The sequence below is a fragment of the Heterodontus francisci genome, chromosome 33, assembly GCF_036365525.1.
Source record: "Heterodontus francisci isolate sHetFra1 chromosome 33, sHetFra1.hap1, whole genome shotgun sequence".
NCBI classification, from domain to species: domain Eukaryota; kingdom Metazoa; phylum Chordata; class Chondrichthyes; order Heterodontiformes; family Heterodontidae; genus Heterodontus; species Heterodontus francisci.
Window position 1 is genome coordinate 34,552,448 of NC_090403.1, and position 15,319 is coordinate 34,567,766.

At 38.5% G+C, this 15,319-nt stretch overlaps 1 protein-coding gene across 2 annotated transcripts in view; it reads left to right on the top strand.

Annotated features, from left to right (window-relative positions):
- smarcd2 (SWI/SNF related, matrix associated, actin dependent regulator of chromatin, subfamily d, member 2) overlaps nucleotides 1-14,869 on the top strand; it is a 43,411-nt gene extending 28,542 nt beyond the window's left edge. For both annotated transcript variants that reach the window (XM_068013291.1, XM_068013292.1), the window contains exons 11-13: nucleotides 8,569-8,691; nucleotides 10,548-10,649; nucleotides 13,067-14,869. In XM_068013291.1, the coding sequence (XP_067869392.1) occupies nucleotides 8,569-8,691; nucleotides 10,548-10,649; nucleotides 13,067-13,120 (279 nt within the window). In that variant the 3' untranslated portion in view covers nucleotides 13,121-14,869. The remainder of the gene's footprint in view (nucleotides 1-8,568; nucleotides 8,692-10,547; nucleotides 10,650-13,066) is intronic.
- Nucleotides 14,870-15,319: the final 450 nt, after the last annotated feature.

Here is a 15,319-nt window from a genome sequence, read left to right on the forward strand (position 1 = left end):
ATATAACTAGAGTACACAAGAAATTATAATAGAAAAATAGAGGGATTAAACTCTGACTAATCTAAGGAACCTGCAGAGAGATGCTGCTTCAGAACACCACACAGGAACCAGATTAAATTCCTTCATATGTAGTGAATAGAATGCCACCTTCCAACATTCAGACACCCATGCTGTGATTGCAGTCAATATCCACTGTTTGGCAATAAAATATTAATATTTATATTATCTCATATATTATTACTTGGCAGTTGTATACAAAAATACCATATTGATGGAATGATTGCCATAAGCCCTTGTGGTTGAAAGGGTTTCCAGTAAAGTCTTACAGCTTTCAGCCACGTCAGCCTGTGGTAACTAGCGATTAGTGCACACTGATATTGTACTGTTATAGTAGATAATTGATTATGACAGGTCCTGCTGATTAGCTGAACATATTGCACACTCGCTTTAGGGACAGGAATTGCTCAAAGACCTTTGTATTACTTATTTGGATAGCCTGCTTATGCACATCAATATTTCCAACCATTTTACACTTTGTAACATTGCATTTGAAAAGTTCCCATTGTCTGTGATTCACATATTTATTCAGAGGGAGAATTCATCCGACAAGATTCTTGTCTGCAGTGCAGAAAGCTTGGCAGACTGTTTTCTTTGGGTATTTGGACCATCTTATTTACTTCAATTGGCTTATTTGCACAACCTCTTCAAGTCTCAGTGCAGGAAGCTTTTCAATCCGGGGAAGGAGACTTTTAACCATGATTTTGTTTCATGATATTCATCATTTTCAAATGTCATTGCGAAGGCAAATAAAAGATCATCGTGGGCGATTCTTATTGTATCCCTTCAAATTACCTTTACGTCCCAGAGTAGGGTATACCCAGGGTACATCAAGCATCCCAACTGGATCTTGGGATGTGGACAACACTGGCAAAACAGTATTTATTCTCATCCCCTGAGGGCATTTAGGGTCAAGTATGTAGTGTGGGACTGGAGTCACCTTGTCGAAGGCCCCCCTTCTCTGATGGTCATAGACTCATACAGCACAGGAAGAGGCCATTCAGCCCATCAAGTCTGCACTGTTGGCAAATCAATTGAATTTTTATGACCATTTGAAACTGTCCATGGTCATTTTTCTGGTGCTAATCCACACTTTAGTAGATTTACTGCATTTGCCTTGATGGGATGATTTCAATTCATGACCTCTGGCTTGCTAGCCCAGTACCAAAGCCACTAGGCTACCTTACCAATACCATTGTGCTACCATCAGAGATTTTTGAAGATTATAAGTGAAGAAACCTGGAAAGTGAGTAGTGTGCTTAAGGCTGAATGATAGCAACGCCAAGACCACAGAGGCTGAATAAGGAGATCACACAAAAAAACTAAAGACTAACATTTTACATTTTAAATGATGGAACAAAACAGAAGTTGTAAGGGCTAAGAGTCACACAAAAATTCATTTGAGGAAAATTAAAGTCAAGTGTTAGGAAGAGTAAGAGAACACCAGATACATGCACGGTAGAAAGCAGCAAGGGAGCCAAAACTTATATTAGTTACGTACAAAACAAATGAAGTTTAAACATCTGGAGTATAGTTTCTACTTTGGGTGCAATCAGCAATACAAGCATTAACTGTGCTAGTTTTAAAGTTTTTTTTAAACTGGAAATGATTTTAGCTAAAACTGTACGGAACCATTTAGTAGTTACGTTGGTGTATAGTTGTCCCTTCTAACAAAATTAAAATAAATTACATTTAAAGGCTTTTAAAGCATGCCTATTATTGTCCTTGCTCCCAAAAGAACCAGCTTAATTTTAAGAGCCTCCTTGAAGGCCTACAAATGGGAGCAATTAGTAGAAACCCCAAATAATGATTAATTCGATCAGGGTGGGGGACAGTTCTATAGACGGGGGTCAGTTTCTAGCACAATGTTTTGTAAACTAGTGCAAAGGATCACTGCAACTCGGTTTACACTGGATGTAATTTGCACTTGAAATTCAGCAATCTTTTCCACTGATTTGGTCGATTTCAGGTGAGTTGCGCTGAAAAACACAGCACAATCTAGTGGAACAGGCCCTGAAAGGTCTTCTAAGGGATAAATTGACAAAAATATTATGGGGATCAGACATGGTAAAGGAATTTTACACAGATGGAGATGAACAAATTCCAGATTCAGTCAAACACATCTGCAAATGTATGTTTAGGTCAGTAAAGCACATGCTGTGAAATAGTTCAAAGGTTTTAAATACCAATATGATATCTGGAACCAATAAACTGTATCGTACCTCAGAACCTCCAAGGAATATATAATTTTTCACTTTGTGTACCTAACATCAGTAGGGCAGAAATGTATGAACATACGAATTAGAAGCAAGATTAGGCCACTCAGCCCCTCGAGCCTGTTCCGCCATTCAATGTTCATGGCTGAACTGATTTCTCCACATTACTGCCTACCCCCACTAACCTTTCACCGCCTTGCTTATCAAGAATCTATCTACCTCTGCTTTAAACATATTCAAAGACTCTGCTTCCACCTCCTTTTGAGGAAGAGTCCCAAAGACTCACAGCCCTCTGAGAGAAAAAAATTCTCCTCATCTCTGTCTTAAATGGGTGACCCCTCATTTTTAAACAGTGACCCCGGGCTCTAGATTCTCCCACAAGGGGAAACATCCTTTCCACATCCACCCTGTCAAGACCCCTCAGGATCTTATGTGTTTCATTCGTTGCCTCTTACTCTTCTAAATTTCAGCGGATACAAGCCTAACATGTCCAATCTTTCCTCATAAGATAGCCTGCCCATTCCAGGTGTCAGTCTAGTATACCTTCTTTGAAGTGCTTCCAATGCATTTACATCCTTCCTTAAATAAGGAGACCAATACTGTACACAGTACTTCAGATGTGGTCTCACCAATGCCCTGTATAGCTGAAACATAACCTCCCTACTTCTGTATTCAATTCCCCTCGCGATAAACAATAACATTCTATTAGCTTTCCTAATTACGTGCTGTACCTGCATACTAACCTTTTGCGATTCATGCATTAGGACACCCAGATCCCTCTGCATCTCAGAGCTCTGCAATCTCTCACCATTTAGATAATATGCTTCTTTGTTGTTCTTCCTGCCAAAATGGACAACTTTGCATTTTCCCACATTTTACTCCATCTGCCAGATTTTTGTCTACTCACTAAACCTATTTATATCCCTTTGTAGCCTCCTTATGTCCTCTTCACAACCTACTTTCCTACCTATCTTTGTGTCATCAGCAAATTTAGCAATCATACCTTTCGGTCCCTTCATCTAAGTCATTTATATAAATTGTAAAAAGTTGAGGCCCCAGCACAGATCCCTGTGGTACACCACTCGTTACATCTTGCCAACCAGAAAACAACCCTACTCTGTTTCCTATTAGCTAGCCAATCTTCTATCCATGACAATATGTTATCCCCTACACCATGAGCTTTTATTTTTTGTAATAACCTTTGATGTGGGAGCTTATCAAATGCCTTCTGGAAATCTAAGTACAGTACATCCACCGGCTCCCCTTCATCCACAGCATATATAACTCCCTCAAAGAAATCCACTAGATTGGTTAAACATGATTTCCCTTTAACAAAACCATGTTGACTCTGCCTGATTATCTTCAATTACCTTCAAATGTTTGAGTGAATTTAACAGGACAAGGTCATAGTTTGTCTGAAGAGTTCAATAAGGAGCTGTCTGCGTGGATTTAAAAGCACTAGGTCATGCCTCACAAATTTACTGGAATTCTTTAAGAAGGTAACCATTGTAATGTATAAAGGATAGCTAGTAGGTAGAATGCACTTGGATCTTGAAAACCCATTTGATAAAGGTTCTGCACCTTAATCTTTTGAAGATAAAAGGTAATAGAATCAACATTAGATTAGCAACAGGTTTGAAAAATGACTTGAAAATAGAAAGCAGAAAATGATTGGGTCTAATAATTAGCAACATTTCACAGAACCTTGTAGGTCCTGCTGTTTACAGAATTTATAAATGGTATTGAGGAACACTTGCATATAATACACAAAGACAAAAAATGTGCAGTGCAGGGGAGATTGATACCATTCAAAGTGAGCTGTGCATAATATTTAAGTGGATTATGAAATGGCAGATTATATTTAACGTGGATGTAAACATGTAAGGTAGTATAAGAAATAATTATTCAATAAATGGATGTCCATTGTCAAAAGTGAAAAGCAAAATGTTTTAGTTGTAAGACCATACACCAAAATATTTTCTCAATGTTATGCTGTTGTTAACAAGGCTGCTGTGTATTGAGAGGCATCGTGTGGAAATTTGATTATAATCCAAACATGGTTATTTTAATCTTGTAGAAATCAGAAAAAAATACATTTGGAATATTATGCTTATTTTAAGTACCCTATCTTTAATTGGATATTGATGTGCTGTTGAAAGTTTACAGCAATATAATGAAGGCTGTGAAGGAAGTCCTGCAGAATTGAGCTAGTATTCATGGAGGTAGTTAAGTGGGGAATTGATCTTGTTTAGTTAATCACCATAGTGTAATTGAGATGGATGATGAGAACTAGTACTACGATTAAATGAAAGGAATTAAGAATTGGATTGCAACAGTTCCTTGCACTTAACTTGTGGTCTGCTACAAACAGAACTGAATCCAATCTGTCTGACCTCTGCTTCCCCTTTCCCTATCAATCTAGCTTCCCTGCCCTTTCTGATTTGCCTCACTGGAAACAGTCACAATCCTTCCATGTCTCTTTTTATCACAGTGAGTGAGTCAGCGATTTATTTTTTAAAGATATTAAAAATTCTTTATTAAATGACTGAATTTCTAAACAGAGTGCAGATCAGCTTCTAATTTAGTGGAGTAACAGAGAAGGGGAGAGTGTACACCGACTGTGCCCATAGGACTTTGCATTTCCTAGGCCAGCTATCTCTAATGGCCTGTTGTGAGTGGTATTACTCAATTAGTGCTGAATTCTAAGAGTTTTGCTGCTGGGGATTCACAGAGAACTAGGCTCAGCGTGCCCAAAAGGCATGGCATTAAGAGACTAATGTGTTGTAGTCTTGACTCTTGCTGACATCACATTCTTGCACTTCTGTTGATTTATCATCAGCTATTTCAGTGACTTTGATCTTTTTTACACTGTCTAATAAATTATCAAGTCAGTATTTATGTGAAAATTATGAACATTGGTATGTAGGGGTAGCTATGTGAAGGTGGAAGAGTTGAGCTCAGTTTATTTTTCTTGTTCACTTGAGGAGATCTGGCCGCCTTTCATGTTGAGGGATTATAGAAGCTCACAGAATCATACTAGCCATGATTACCTCAGACCATGCTGAGCCTGCTGTGCGAGGCAGAGTAATCTCGATAATAGAAACAGCAAATGGTGGAATTACACAAAAGATCCATCAGCATCAACAAATGAAAAGATGAGGTGCTATTTCCAATGCAGACTGCAGATCCTCACAGCCTCCAGAATCATGTGTTTTTGTATAAATCAATTATACCTCAAGGAACCACTCTTCACATTAATGGTTGCAGTATAAATTCTTTTTTAAAAAAAAGATATTTTGCAAAAGAAAATCTTAGTACCGTCTGATCTCAGTGCCACTTAGCAGCTGAGCCGAAGACATAATAGTGTGTGGCAGGTGGAGGACACATGTTAATGTATATAGTACTGGTATATATTCTCATCCAAGGATTTATAGGAGGGCACATTGATGGCATAGTTGTGCTTCTTTGTACAATAATTTCACATATGTCACAGGTTGTGCACAAAGCAGACTAAGTAGTGAAAAGATTTTTTAGAGGTGGTTTCTTGGTTCTGGCACGTGTGCTTCTGTTATCTTTTCGGGATCAATCCATCCTGCTCTCTGCAAGAACCTCCATCTTGAAAGTGGTGCCTAAGTCTTCAATTTCTTCATCTTTCCTGTAGAGATCTCAGTACCATCTGATCTCTGTGCCACCTAGCAACTGAGACCAATACATAGGGGGTGGAGGACACATCCACCTTCTGCCACTATAAGCACTTTTATATCATATTAAGATTTCCCAAGGGAGAAATCCAGACCCGTGACCTGTGACCATTCTCCTAATTTGTCTGGTTTTCTTGCTATTGATTCAATCAAGGCCTGTTGAAGGTGGGGGACTTCCTAGGGTTAAAAGGAAAAAAATCGGTCTGCATGTGTTCAGTTGTAAGTGATGACCTGATGGTACCTTGTAAGATCCTGTGAAAACTGAATCTTTGATACTCTTGTCTCCCTTTACATTGATCAGTGTTGATTGATAGCAGGAGTACTGTATGTTGCTGTTGATGGCACTCAATGTACATTTGTCTTTTTTTAAAAATGTATTTATTTTTTTTATTTTATTTAGAGATACAGCACTGAAACAGGCCCTTCGGCCCACCGAGTCTGTGCCAACCATCAACCACCCATTTATACTAATCCTACACTAATTCCATATTCCTACCACATCCCCACCTGTCCCTATATTTCCCTACCACCTACCTATACTAGGGGCAATTTATAATGGCCAATTCACCTATCAACCTGCAAGTCTATGACATGTGGGAGGAATCCGGAGCACCTGGAGGAAACCCACGCAGACACAGCGAGAACTTGCAAACTCCACACAGGCAGTACCCAGAATTGAACCCGGGTCGCTTTAGCTGTGAGACTGTGGTGCTAACCACTGCGCCACTGTGCTGCCCATTGTGTCTTGTGACACAATGTTTGGGTTTGTGTCCTTCAGGAACACATTTTGAAAGGAGATTAGGGAATCTGGTCAAAGCACGTACAGAAAAGGAGGCTCACTACACCTCAGCTCGGTTTTGAGAGGCATCACTCCCAGTGCAGAGTCTTGCTAGTGGCAAACATAGTAATGGAGATGCTTCTCGAGTGTTGTAACCCTCATTTTTCAGTCATTGTTCACCATGAGCAAGAGTCTGCAAAATTACCAATCTACAAAGAATGCACATTCCAAAGTCTATCAAAGTATATTTGTTATTTACATGGTCATCCAAAAGAAATTTCACAGATATCACTATTCAATCTCTTAAAGAAATACCTTAATATTGAAGAATGTGAAACTTTGTGTGAGAGTTATGTATTTTTTTTAACAATGTGATGTATGCAGTTTTTTTTGTATATGCTTGTTGTGTATTGTATATTGGCAAAAAAAGTGTGTTTTTTTAAAACCCTACTGCAGCCCTGATTATTATTAGATCTTGTCCGACCTCAGTCAAAACTGTCATACTTATTGTTTGAATTGAACCTCTTAACTCCCTCACTCCTCAACAAGAAATACACATCACACATTACAGTAAAGCAATTCAGTGATCACATATGATGGTAATAACAAAGAAACAACAGCAGCATTTGAGTCTACTGAAGAATCGCTAATGCTTTACAGTCAATGGTCAGACCACACTTTGTTCATTTTTAGCCACCATGTCACAAAGACATACATGCATTGAAAAGGGTACAAAAATGAGCTACGTGACTTATTCTAAGTATAAAGCAAATGAGCTCTGGAAAGATTAGAGAAGCTTAAGTTTTACAGTCTTGAAAGACAGGACTCATCATAAGTATATCCAATATTAAATAGTGTAGGTCAGCTAATCCCAGTTTTTTTTAACCTGAGAGTATGTCAGGAAAGTCAGATCAAAGCAGATAAATGGAAATTGGTGAAAAATAAATTTAAAGCAAATGTCAGGAAGGCATTCCTTAATTCAGGGCTGATAAATGTTCTGTAATTTACTAAGCAACATGATTGAGACAGAAATATCAGAGTTATTCAACATAAGGTGACAATGTAAGAGTTTGTATACCATTGTGTTGAACTTCAGTGGGCCTAAAGGTCTTCTCTCATCCATGAGATTCCATATATTTCTAACTTGTGGTGCTGTAGTCTAGGTTTGAAAACCTGAGTAATAAAATTCAGTTCAGGACATTTATTTTGATCACTTGTCTATTATCTTAAAATAATTCTGATTTTTACATTAGAATGGTTCTGTAGACAGAGTTATACCAATGAAAGGCACCAGTGCTGTAAAGCCCAAACATTATCTCAAAACTGGATAAAAAATGGTTAGCTCAAGAAAGACTAAGATCAGATGAATTATTTTCCTCCAGATATGTGGAATAAACTTCCAACAGTCGACATGGTGACAATTAACTCTTTTTAAAAGGAGTTGAGCAAATCGTTCTAAGTAAAAGGATTGCAGTCTATAAGGGTTAAGTATAGACACAGATTAACAAGATATTCTGTGGATCACTGCTTCCTGCCCTGTTAGGACCATGGAAATACTATCTGTGAAATGCAGTTGGCCAGGTTGAATAAGGATGGATGTGCATTATCTTCTGGAGGAAGCGCAATGGCTTTTTCTTCTTCCTTGTTTCTGCTTTTAACATCCTACACTATACTGCAAGAGACATGCAAAAATAAAAAATTGCTAACTTTCACACACAAATTAAAACGTTTTGCTAGCATTTGATCAGATGTTCTGATGATACCGTGAAGATTCTGAAAGTGTTTTGAAAAAATAATTGGATGTGTTCTTTTCTAGATTCATGACACAATTGAATCTATCAATCAGTTGAAGATCCAACGTGACTTTATGCTGAGCTTCAGCAACCACCCTCAGGAGTTTATCCAGGACTGGATAAAGTCACAGTGTCGAGACTACAAGGTAAGAATGCCAACAATGGCAAGAAGAAACCATTTCTTTTAATAGCTCAGACTGTGACTTATTGCCAGCTCATGAAGACATACAGTTATGCCAGTAGCTAAAAGGAATTACCAGGGTTTGCTGTTTGTTTCTTGGGCATGCAACTGAAAGCACACCCAGATCTCAAGACGAGAAAACTTTCGGAGGTACAGGACATTGGGACTTAACCCATGAGAGTGATCTAAAATATGAGAATCAAAATAATCTAGATTAAGAAGATTAAAAGGACATAAAGACATAACAGTTCTTCTAAGATTTGCTATACCTGAAGTGTGAGTGCCTGATGCTGACATAAGAACAGTCAACCACAAGTTCAGCCCCTCAGAACATCCAACTATCTAACAAGCCAGCCACATTCTGTTCTCCCCAAATATCTTGTAGACTATTTGAAATAATCACCTGGTTTAAATTTGCAGTGATTTAAATTTAAGCCATCTGGTTCAACTAGCCTGATTTTTCCACTTATCTGTATAATTAAAAGTCTTTTCATCTAGCACATATCCATAGTGTTACATTTCAAAGCTGTTCCCGGAGATTTGATTCATTTCAGTACATAGAATTGTAACAGCCCATGACTTAAAATGAGCAGGTGAAATATATACAACCAAGTCATCGCTGGAAAAAAGAGTCAATAAAATATTTCATTATTTCAGTATCTTCTATAGTTAAAGCTGTTAAATAAAATTACTGAACTAAATATGTCATTTTGGATGAGGAATTTTGTGTCCAGATCTGACCTGATTATGTGAATAATTATGCAAATGGAATAACTCAGGAACTTTGAGTGCTGTTTACACTTCGCCATTTGGACAGAATTAGCATTAGTTAACTAGTTAGAACTGACATACCAGTAGACAAAGAAGTCAGTCCCATGGAGTCAAGAAGAAACTCAAGTTGAAAATCATCACCCAAATGTCTAGCCTGCGTGGTTGAATAGTTACCAGCAAGCCAGGTAACACTGGCTGATTGTGACTTACAATTGTATGCATGTGACGTCTTGTTCTGGCTTTTACATACTGCCTTGAGCAAATAACTGAGTGTGAAGTGTTAGAACACTGCATAGGATTATCCTAATTATCTTTTACAGAAATCACTTTAAAAGACACTGGCTCTGCAATTATGTGATGGGATACAGGCTCATGAATGCTGCAAGTGTTGGCCTGACATTCCTCCTGCCACTATTTTAGCAGAGGTATTAACCCATTCCTTTTAAACACCATTGCTAAAATCATGGAGGGTGAAATTACAGATGGTGCGGTAAGCGTTTATAGGCCAATATCCCAAGGCGTAGTACAGGGCCATTGTACCCGGATGAGGAACTGAGGCTGAATAGCCTGCAAATTTTTAGGCATACGTGTGTTTTTTTCCCCACAAGATTTAATTGGCTCTTATGCAAATTCTTTTCTACTCTGGTTGAGGTGATGGGGAACTCCATGATGTACCACACATTAACACAATATTCCTCAAAATTAGAGGAAATCAAGCACTTGTAGCTTCATGTAATTCCTACTTGTGGGGCTGTAGTAATGACTACAACACTTTTGGAAATCTACTTGCACAAGTAAATTCAGAGTGATCGAATGAATACAGGCAGCCCTAGCTGTAGGCAGGCAGGACTCTGTTCTTGGTTTTGGCAGTGCTAGGGAAAGGATGTATCTGACCAGAACTGTGTTGTTAGAAGCTTGCATTTAATCCTATTGCTTTAAATTCAGTTTATTTCCTCAAATACAATCCAACTCAATTGCACTGCAGTTATTTAATTTTGACACTTGATATGCTAAGGTCCTTTGTTCACTTATGCTCTGAATTGGATCCAGATTATGACAGATGTCATTGGAAACCCAGAGGAGGAGAGAAGGGCGGAGTTTTACCATGAGCCATGGACACAGGAAGGGGTCGGAAGATTCATCTTCTCAAAGGTACTAAGGATGTTTTGCATAGGGATGTCTACATTTTTTTTCTTTGCGGGCTATAAAGGTGCCTACTGTGGAGCTTCGCAGGTCACATATAAAGTGAAATTCATGTTCCTGTTATTTTGCATACGTCTCAAATTGCTGATGATGTGTTCCAGTTTGCCTTCCAAACCTCCAGATCCACAAAATTCAAAGGAGTTAAAGCAGCCAATAAGAAATTATCACAACTAGGACTGACACAAAATCAAAGTACTGTGGATGCTGTACACCTGAAATAAAAACAGAAAATGCTGGACATGCTCAGCAGGTCAGACAGCATCTGTGGAGAGAGTGTTAAAATTTCAGATTGATGACTTTTTCTTCAAAATTGGATTGATAAAAGGTCATCACAGATAGGAACTGAGTTCCTTGGACTCTAAGGACCAGATTGCCAAGGCTCGGGCCACAGCTCAGGCACCCGTTTCCTTTTAAGTGTGGGGAGAAGACTAGGTATAATCAGTTGTTTCCTTGTGCCACATTGAGGTTTTTTTCTGCTGTCTCTAGTTTTCCTGGTTGACAGTTCACATGGCTTTTCAAGTGAAGAACAGTGGCTAGGAATTGATCTGGTCTCATTTCTTTATCTTCTTCCTTCCTGGAGAAGTACCTGGCCTTTGTTCAGCAGATCTAATAGGTAGGAAGGATGTTCACGATGGTGAACATCGTGAACCAGGGGTCAAGGTCTAAGGATACAGGGTAAACCATTCAGGACTGAGATGAGGAGAAATTTCTTCACCCAGAGAGTGGTGAACCTGTGGAATTCACTACCACAGAAAGCAGTTGAGGCCAAAACATTGTATGTTTTCAAGGAGCTAGATATAGCTCTTGGGTTTAAAGGGATCAAAGGATATGCGGCGAAAGCGGGAACAGGTTACTGAGTTGGATGATCAGCCATGATCATAATGAATGGTGGAGCAGGCTCGAAGGGCCGAATGGCCTACTGCTGCTCCTAGTTTCTATGTAGCACAGCTAAGACCGAGAGTTTAGTGTATGGGGAATCAGATCACTCACCCCCTCTGCCTAATTTCCAAGTACAACTGCAGGCAGATAACTCCACATACTATATTACATAATTTCTTTTATTCCTTTTCCTCTTCAGTCTTTTATCATTTTGCCTTTTCATTTCTCACTTGTTCTCTGAAGCTGTCTGGGCGTTTGACCATCTGATCTAGAGAGGTTGTGTAAATTTAGATAGCTTCAGCTGTAATCCAGAGGTGGATAGGGCGGGCTAGGTTTGGAAGTTTAGCCAACCCTACAGTGAAACAGACAGTCAGAACCTGTTAATAAAAGGCTCATTTGGATCAGAATTCTTATAGTGGGATTTTTAGAGATGTAAATGAGAGATTAGCATTGCTTCCCCTGGCTGTGGATAATCTTCGCAACTTTGATCTACATAAGCCATAAGCAGAGGAGCATTTGGATCCCTCCTGGGAGGTTTCAAGGTTCTCCAGTCTTTCCAGAATTTCCTTATTTTTTTTTGTCATTTTTAGCTCCTCCCAGCCTTCTTGTGGTGTGTGAAAAACAAAAGTGCCCGCTTTGCTGCTGTTTCTATTGTTGGGACCCTAAATTAATGACTTAATTGTCAAAGGTTAAACAGGAAAGGGAATAGTGAAATGGATCCAGTGTGTGTGGATTTCTTATGGAATCGCAGTTAATTCTGTTTTTAAGAGCAGGACGTACCGGATCAAAAACTTGGCACAAAACCACAACTGTGCCTGTTTGAACTGGTCATTTGTGGGCTAGCACCAGAAAATTACCATGAAAGCTGCCATTCAACATATCACATTGATGGAATTTTAATACCCTCTGGGCATCAAGGGACGGCTAATATACCAGAACATTTTTTTTAAACTACTATTTTCCCGTTGATATGAGTGATAGAGAGTGCAATACCACCGCAGTTTTAGCACTCTTACCATAATCAATGGTCACTTTCCCCTCTTCTCTCCCCCGCAACAATACTGATCTTGACTACTTCAGCGGGGAGAGGCAAATTGGGAAGTCCAGGCTCTTTATCTGTCCGCCTGCTGCTCAATCACAGTCAGATTGTTTGTGCAGTCCAGAGAATGAAAAATGAAAAGGCCTCAAACCAATGAAATAATAGTGTAAAATGTTTCATGTAATGGCCCCCTCCACTGTTTTCACAGAAGTGCTACTTTAAGTGAACCAATAGCTCTGCTAACCCAGCGGAAAGGGGAGTTTCAGACAATGTAGGAAATATTCAAAGATTGGTATCCTATAGCATAATTTCAGGGCATTGATTTGGCAGGCTTTGAGGTGGCGGCAGTAGCAATTTTATCGGTACTACAAAGCAAAACTTTACACAATGCAATACAAGATCAGGACTACAATATTCAAAACTTGAAGAAATCTCTTTCTCCATACAGGTTCAGCAACGCAGACAAGAACTGGAACAAGTACTGGGAATCCGTATCACTTAGATACAATAGTGCCTCCCTTCCAAAGAACTGGAGCTCGACATTCACAACGTTATTGCACTGCTTCTTCGCTGTCAGAGAAACATGCGTGGTTGAATTGTAAATCACAAGCAGGGAAACCACTCTTTGCTGGGGACATTCTAGCACTATTTTTGTAAAAGTCTCAACTTAAAAAAATGTATAAAATCCAATAATCCAGTATCAGGTGCAACCCCTCCCCTCTGCTGCAGTAGAGGCTGAGAGAGATACCAGCTTTAGCAGAAACAAATGATCTTGAAAAATAATCTTTTTAAAAGCCATCGCTTGACAATTTAAGGGTGTTCACCCAACCTTTGCTTATTTATAACCCCAGCAACTTAATTTGATAGAAAGGCCTCTGGCATGGCCCAAATCTGCCATTAGATTTGCACATTTTTTTGTGTTGAAATGAAAAAGATTGCACAATTGAGTGACTTATCAGAAGCCCACAGAATAGCCTGATGTCTTGAGTGATGTATTAGTGAAATTAAGAGCAAGATCATAATTACCCCCGGGATAGTGAAGGGTACATTACACTTATAAAAAGTTATTTTATAGTTGCAGTCTCAAAGGACAAAAGCCACATTGTACACTTGTAAGGTGTCCCAGCACTTAAAACAAAAACAAGTTTAGTGATAACTGCAATTATGCCTAGAACTTGCTGATTGCATTATTAGCATATGAATACATGTTGCACTTATAAATTAATACTAAAATTGTAACTTTGAGGCTATGGTGTGTTTGCTGATTGAAAGTCTTGCAAAGTTTGATGTTGCCATTGGAGATTGTGCAGCTATTGAAATGTGCATGAAATATTTTTCATATCTTTTCTGGGTATTGTGGGAACATTTGATCAGGCCAAGCAATGTCACTGCCTGGGGTCACACTTAGTAAGACTCAAATCTCCTTTTCTGCAGTTTTAATCAGTTTAGTCTTTTAAAAGATAGATTAGCAAACTGGAATTGGAACTGAATATCATAGTTACAAGTCAGGGAGACAACAAGCATACTGCTTGAAGGATTATTTCAATCTATAGCAGTAGAATAAGTATCCCGATACATGGACCACTGCCCTGATCATATTGGTGATAAAGGTGCATATTATCCAGTTTGTCTGCCTTTTCTTTGTCAATATCCTCTGAACTGATTGATCTCTTACAAGGACATTTCTGTCAGTGTTAAAGTATCATTCACATTGCATGTAAGAATATAAAATTGTACCATTACAGAAATGGTTTGCATCCAGCCTAAAGAAAACACTGGTATCAGAAATTGCACAAAGATTGCTCAGATGATTAACACTGAAAAGGAAATGTACAAATTGTTTTGAATCACTTTCTTGTTAATGGATATTGTGGAATAAAGGTGAACTCAAGGTAGTTTGATAGAGCATTTTAGGAAACAGATTCAGGATGGATTAAGCCTTAAATGGAACAATGTACAGAGTCAGGTTATACATGAAGATAAATGGGCAATGTTTCTGACAAGTCGTTCAGCAATCTTGAAGACAACTGCTGTGAGGAGAATCCCATTTGTTCAAGTAAGCCAGCAGATTTCCTACAAAACATACAAGTGTATCTATAGACTATAAGAAATTAAATTGTAATGAGTGGGTTCAAAACAATTGCATAACGTAGAGGGAGAAATTGTATGAAAAATACACTTGTTTATATCCTCAAAAGTGCTTAATTAGTTCAAACCAATATGTTTATTGGGATTCAACTCTTTTTTTAAAGTTGAACCAGTGAAATGTTTGTGTTTCTTTTTAATACTGCTAGCCACCAGAGTAAGTTTAAACTCAAAACAGGCTTGGAGGACAGAGTTGCTATCATCAATCAAAGTGGCAGCAGGCATGCAAGCACTATAGCAACCCAATTGTAATAAACATTTAACTTGATTTTAGGACCATGCAACTCAATTTCAAATTCATGTCCTGTTTTATAGTTCTGAATAATCATCATAAAGTCAGTCAGATCAAGAATCATATGGAGAGTAATGCAGTTAGAGAACACTAGCCAAAGTACTAATGCTCAATAAATGGAGCATTTACTTTAATAACAAAACCCTTACCAAAATCTGGGTCCTGAAACAAATTGATGCAAATCTGCACAGAGCTGGATCTAAACTATTAGAGGACCTGAATAGGAATAGATAGGTTCCAAATCCACCTTTGTGGAGTTTATAA